General features: G+C 60.3%; 2 protein-coding genes across 2 annotated transcripts; both read right to left on the bottom strand.

Moving 5' to 3' along the window:
* Positions 1-540: 540 nt before the first annotated feature.
* On the bottom strand, positions 541-3,069 carry LbrM_25_2590 (hypothetical protein, conserved; the record flags this gene model as incomplete). Its single annotated transcript, XM_001565710.1, has 1 exon — positions 541-3,069. One exon carries the CDS (start codon positions 3,067-3,069, stop codon positions 541-543), a length of 2,529 nt encoding a protein of 842 aa, XP_001565760.1.
* A 219-nt stretch (positions 3,070-3,288) lies between these two features.
* Positions 3,289-4,917, bottom strand: LbrM_25_2580 (hypothetical protein, conserved; the record flags this gene model as incomplete). The annotated part of the gene is made up of 1 exon (XM_001565709.1): positions 3,289-4,917. The coding sequence occupies one exon, from the start codon at positions 4,915-4,917 to the stop codon at positions 3,289-3,291; it is 1,629 nt and encodes a 542-aa protein (XP_001565759.1).
* Positions 4,918-6,000: the final 1,083 nt, after the last annotated feature.

Raw genomic sequence — 6,000 nt, 5'->3', positions numbered from 1 at the left:
CGTCGCTGTGCGAGAGGGGGCGCGAGGCGAGAGAAAGGAGGAGATGGAGGCGGCGTCCATTGAGTCCATCAGCCCGTGTACCCCCCCCCCCCCCCCCCTTCCCCCTCCACTAACCTTATCTGAGCCGCCAATCCCGCTTGCCATAATCCCAACAGCAGCATCCACCAAGACGCTGTCCAGAAGCTGAGGCACACTGCCACGTTAATTGCCACCTTCACATTCCTCTGCTTCCCGCTCTAGCATGAAACGACAAGGGGATAGGCAGAGCTGTGTGCACATCAAGCTGTGCTGCTGCGCGAATCCCCCTTTCACCGAGTACCCGTGTGAGGTGCTCGTTGATGGGTTTTAAAAGAAGAATGATGGTTACAAGGGGGAAGGGGAAGGAGAGCGTAGGGTGTATACAGCACCCAGGCGCACGCCCTCACATGCTCAAGCCCATCTCTGTACACACTCGCCCTCTCCTTCTTCCTGTTCCCTCCTCTCCCTGTCAGTCATCGAAGAGGGTTGGCTGATTGGTGGAAGGATAGGAAATAGGGGTTCTTACGCGTCCGTGTAGCCGCAATAGAGAAACACAGCGACGAAGAAGCCCACGCCGTCTTCAGATGTGTCATCGTACGCATCGAGTGGCCGAGGCATGAAACGCAGCAACAACAGCGGATCCGTCGCTGGAGACGACGATGGCGGCCCTTCCGCCGCAGCTACTCGCTCCTTGGCCATCTGCACATCCATAATCTCGTCTCGCAAGAGGCAAAAGCACGTCGAAGTGGGGCCGTGACACTCGTCGGCATCCTGCTGAGAACCGTAGCTACGAACAGCGGAGAGGTCGCACAGCGCCCGGTGGGCCGCTGTCTTGGCACGGGCAAGACGCACAGAGGGGTAGGTGCGGAGGAAGTGCAAAACGTTTGCTTCATTCTCCTCCAGCGTGGTGGTGCAGGTGCTGTACACGAGTACTCCAGGCGACGTTGGCGAGCCGCGGATATGACGGATGCAGGAGTCGAACAGCTTGCGCTGGTAGTCAGCTGACCGTTGGATGGAGGCAGCGGACTGCATGTGGGGCATTAGCTTTGGCCGCAGACCCATGCCCGTGCACGGCGGGTCTAGTAAGACCGCATCGAAGGTGTCCGTGTGTGATGCGATGCCGCCGCTGCTGCTTCCAGCTGCCTCGGTGAGTTTGCGCTTGAGGAACGTGTTCGTGTCAACACAGTGAGACTTCAGCACGCGCGTTACGTATGGAACATCGGCTGCGAAGTGGCGGTGAAGGAGGCTCATCAGCTGCTCTTGGCGAGGTCGGCTACGCTCGCAGCAGACCACCTGAAACGGCTCTATGTGGAGTGGAGGAGGGGTTGCTGTCTCTGCCATCGCCGTCCTCTCCTGCTCGGCGCGCTCCCGCAGCAATGACAGCAGCAGACTCGTCTTGCCCCCCGGCGCGGCGCAGGCGTCGAGAAGAGTGCAGAATGTGGGCGAGTGGCCCTGGGCCGCGTTGTTGCTGTGCGTCCACGCACGACGGAGGGAGACTGGCGAGAGATGGTCTACCAGGAGTGCCACCGGCACCATGCTAGAGTAGTTTTGCAGGAAGAACACATCTTCTGCCTCTTTACCTCCCTTCTCTACGCCTTGTGGTTGTGGTTGGAGTATTGGTGTGCCGCTGTGCTCATGGCTGTCTTCCGTGTCCTTCGTGATTCCGAGCAGAGCACGCAGAGTGGTGCGAGAGGGTTGCCCCTGTGGTGTCCACTCCGTCCGCAGTGCGGTGCCATGTGCCGACCGGCTCATGATACACTTCCACTCCATGCACATCACACCACTGCCGATGCACACGAGAAAGGTAGAGCGGCCAGCCAGCCTATTGACCTGCTGGTGCTCGTCTTGGTAATCGAAGTCCGTACTGAGGGGCTCAAACTGCGCGGCCGGGAGTGTGGCCCCGGTGGGGAGCGCGCAGGTGAGATAACGCGGCGCTTCTGCATTTTCATTCAGCTCCCCGTCTGTTGTGCCTGCAACACGCTTGACGTAGAAGGCCACGACCGCGCGCTCTCCGGCGCGGAAAGGGCGGGAGGCTGTCACGATACCCGGCGCATAGAGGTCGCTTCCCCGCAGCACTGCCTCTGCCGCCCCCGCATCTACCACCACCACGAGGGGTCTTCTACTCGGCTGCTTACGACTCGTTTCTGAGTCTGATGTGCCTGTCATCGAAGAGGAGATGCTTGAGGTGTGAATGGGTGGCCACGGCGTGAGATGCCCTGCCTGCGGCTTCACGCACAAGCAATACGGCAGACCAATGGAAACGAGGCGCGATGGAGGTGCGAAGCGGGAGGCCAAAGTCGCTGCAGCTGGAGTGGTGGTGGTTACCGCCGGCGCCGAGAGCGGGAGTGCTTCAAGACGATCAGTGAGCTGGGCCTCGATGCGATTGCCGACACACCGCAGGTTTGTTGTGATGGGTGGAACGGCGTACAGCACCTCGTGCGATATGGATGCGTCTCTCCAGCATGGCTGCGCACCGGAGATGGATTTGGTGGAGGCGGATGCGCCAGAGCAGAGGCCAAGCGGACCCCAGACGGTCCGCTGCAGATGCTCTGTTGTGGATGGCGAGGAGTACTGGTAAACGTACCGCGCGTAGGCATCCAGGCTGATCATGATGATGTGTAAGGGGGAGGTTGCTTCCTGCCCTTCCCTTTTCCCTCTCCTCGACAGTATCACGCCAGGGCCCCGCTGGGGCTCCGGTGAGGAGGTGGTGTGCGCCCTGCAGTGTGTTTGTGGTAAGGCAGTAGGGGAATGGGAGAGGGAGTCGTATAAGCGAAGATGCGGGGGAGGGGGGAAGGTAGAGAGCGAACAGTGGGTGTGTATGTGTGTGTGTGTGTGGGCAAGGGTGCAACGAGGGGTGGGAGGTGTCACACGGCAGCTGGTAAGAATGACTGCCTCTTGCAGAAAACCAACCCCAAACCGCTTCTTCTCTGAGGATGGTTGGCGCAGTAGTGGGCCAAGGCGGCGCGGCATGTGCGGCGCATGAGCGATGAGCCGGGATGGGGCGAGGGGGTATAGCAGCGTCCATGCTGATGTGTGCTTGACGGACTCCATCCAAGCAGCCTTTTTAGAAAGTATCCGAAGCGTCGCACGGTAGATCCAGTAAAGCACAGCTGAGGCACGTCTACACTCATGTCGGCTGACAGGGACAACGTGCCCTCAAGTCAGTCTGCGTCGCTTTGTCTGTGGATGTGTGTGTGTGTGTGTGCGTTGTTCTGCGGCCGCATTGGCGTGTGTTTCCCCTTCCCTCCCGCCAGCCTCAAGTGACTCTCCTCAAAAGAAGCCCCTCGCTACACATGGCTCAAAGCGGTGTGTTGCTCCACATAGGAAGTAGGAGCGGGGCTCGGCGTCTTGCCTCTGCAGACATCGCTGCACCCCTTCCCAGGCATCTACAGCGCTTACTGTTGTCGAGTTTGCAGAGGAGGCGGTGTCGCCTGTCGTACCGCGGCCGCCATGCGGTCGCTGCGCGCCGATGGGGAGTGTGGAGGACGCCATGGAGGCGGACCCGGACGCCGCTGCCGACAGCAGATGACCTCCCTCCCTACCATCGTCCTTTGTGTGCTCCACCATGCGCAGGATGCTCGTCTCCGAGGTGCCGATGAGAACAGTGCAAGCCTTGCGCAGCTTCCGGTGAGGCGGCCGCGCTGCGTCATTGCCTTCGTGTGGCCCGCCTCCTTCAGCAGAAGTGACGAGGGAGCTCGAGGCCACCGCGAGCGAGAGGGGGTCGACGACAATCTCTGGACTTGGGGTAGGTTCGCTCGGCACGCTTGTTTGGCCTTCCGCCGCTGCGAGGGCGTTCGGGTGTGGTGCGGAGGAGCGCACCGGCGTTGACAGCTGTTGTTCTTGCCCTTGCAGACTTGCAGGCGGCGTCATGTGCACCAATGCTTCGCATTGCTCCGTGACTGAGTCGTTCACGGAGTGCAGTACACGCCCCCCTCGAGTGCTCGTGGTCTGCGGGATGGGGTGCTTCAAGAGGAGCTGTGGCGGCGGCTGTGGAGAGGCGGGTATGTCCTCCATGGCGGCCCGCACATGTGTTGCAAATTCGACTTCAGGCGACTCGGATGGGGCTGAAGAGGCGTCATGTTGGTCCTGCTCACAGACCACAATGAGGTCCTCCTCCTTCACTTCGTCTCTATCTTTGGCTCTCGCCGCTGGCACCACGATGGTGTGGTCGCTGCTGAACAGAAGAGCTTGCACCTCTGCCTCCCGCGCTCGCCTGCGCGCCTCACGGTGTTCGATGGCGGACCTCACAAATTGGTGCAGCGTGGCGTGGTAGGAGGCGTGCGCCATCTGAGTGTCGTGCCAGGTGGCGCCACCAAGGTATTCCTGTGCTTGCTGCGCACACTGCTGGGCGGCATACATGATGTACCCCAGGACGACCTCGCCGAGAGAGTCGATAAGGCGTGCGCAGCGCTGCGCTTCCGGCCTCGCCTGCAAGGCCGCAACATCCTTCTTGATCATCTCTCCAGACGTAGCAAGCAGATCAGGGACGGAACTAGCTTCCACCTCGGCGACCTCTGCCAACGACGGCCGCGCTCCTTCATCCTCGTTGCACATGCTCTCCATGTCGTGCCTCTCGCTCTGTCGCTCTCCCTTCAGGGCTCTGGCGGCCTCAATGAGAGTGTCGGCGAGCCGTTGCAGCATCCGCCCCACCTCATGCGACTGAGTGGGCAGCTCGGGCGCTTTGAGTAGGTAGCTGCGCACACAGTACGCTTCGATCGCTTTTTCCAACCCGTTAGGGAGGGTGTGGCTGGTAACGACGCGGCGCAGCGCTTCCTCGTGGTGCTCTACAAACGCACCTGCGACGCGTTGGCAGCAGATGTCCTCCAGCACCAAGTCTCCATGAATGAGGTCTATGAGCGGCTCTATGAGGGACTTGAGAGACGAGGACGCAATCTCCATCGACGCGCTTGTGTGGGAGCAGAAAATAAGATGTCCTCGTTGGGTAGCGAAGGGTTGTGGTGGTATGGTTGGTTGAGTAGCGTATGGGTAGTCCCCCCCTGAGGGGGTGCGTGCGTGTCTGACTGTGTGCGTGTGGTATCTACGCGTGTATCAATGACGCTTCACGAAATGGGCTCTGCCGCGCGCTGGACACCATCAGCCGTGGTTCTGGCTCCAATCCGAGAGGGTGAGGATAGCGGATGGAGAGAGAGAGAGGACGATCAAGGGTGTATGCATGCTGGCTCAACGACAGGCATCGAGCGAACGAGAGGGAGAGGGAAGGCGGAGGGGTACGCAGAAAACAGAGTGGAACAGCACGAGAAAAGCAAAGGAATAGTTGCGCAGAAAAGAACAAACGCCAATGCTGGCGGCAGTGGCTGGTGCAGACGGTGAAGGAGCTGAGAAAGGAGAAGCGGTATTGCGGTGGCCAGCGATGCTGGCGTGTCTTGTGGTGCATCGCCCACCGACACACGCGTGCCGAAACAGGGCTGCTCGGCTTGCTTCAAGGAAAGAAGACCGCCCGTACGATAGGGATAGATGCGCAGATGCGCGCCGACGGTGCTACACACCTCATGTGAGTCGTGGGCGAAGGGCTGCACGAGGGCATCTGCCTCGGAGATGGGCAGCGGGTGTACCATCACGAGCGGGTGCCTCGAACGGAGAGAGTTGTCTTAACAAGCTCGCCCCGTGGGGTAAGAAGAGGTCCCTAGAAGAGGGACTCGATACTCGTTCTCTGTTGCCGCCCGATACGTGTTTCCATGATTGTGTGTGGATGTGTGGGCGGTGGTGGTGGTGATGAAACAGACAGACACACGACGCTGCTGCTCGATTTCGCAGCACTACGAAGAGAGGGAGGGGAGAGGGGTTCGAGGATATCAGGGCAGTGCTACACACACACGCACACACGTACATACGCATGCGTCGCTCCTCCCATGACTGGGGAGTAGAGCTGAGGGGGGAGGCAGATGGCCCTGAGACGGCTTCACGCACATGCGCAATTCTTCGTTTCTTTGTAGTTTGCTTGGGAGGGGAATAAGTGCGTGA

Source organism: Leishmania braziliensis, contig 40 (assembly GCF_000002845.2).
Source record: "Leishmania braziliensis MHOM/BR/75/M2904 WGS CADA00000000 data, contig 40, whole genome shotgun sequence".
Taxonomy (NCBI): domain Eukaryota; phylum Euglenozoa; class Kinetoplastea; order Trypanosomatida; family Trypanosomatidae; genus Leishmania; species Leishmania braziliensis.
The sequence above is the reverse complement of the archived record's forward strand: the minus strand, read 5'-3'. Positions and strand labels throughout refer to the sequence as shown.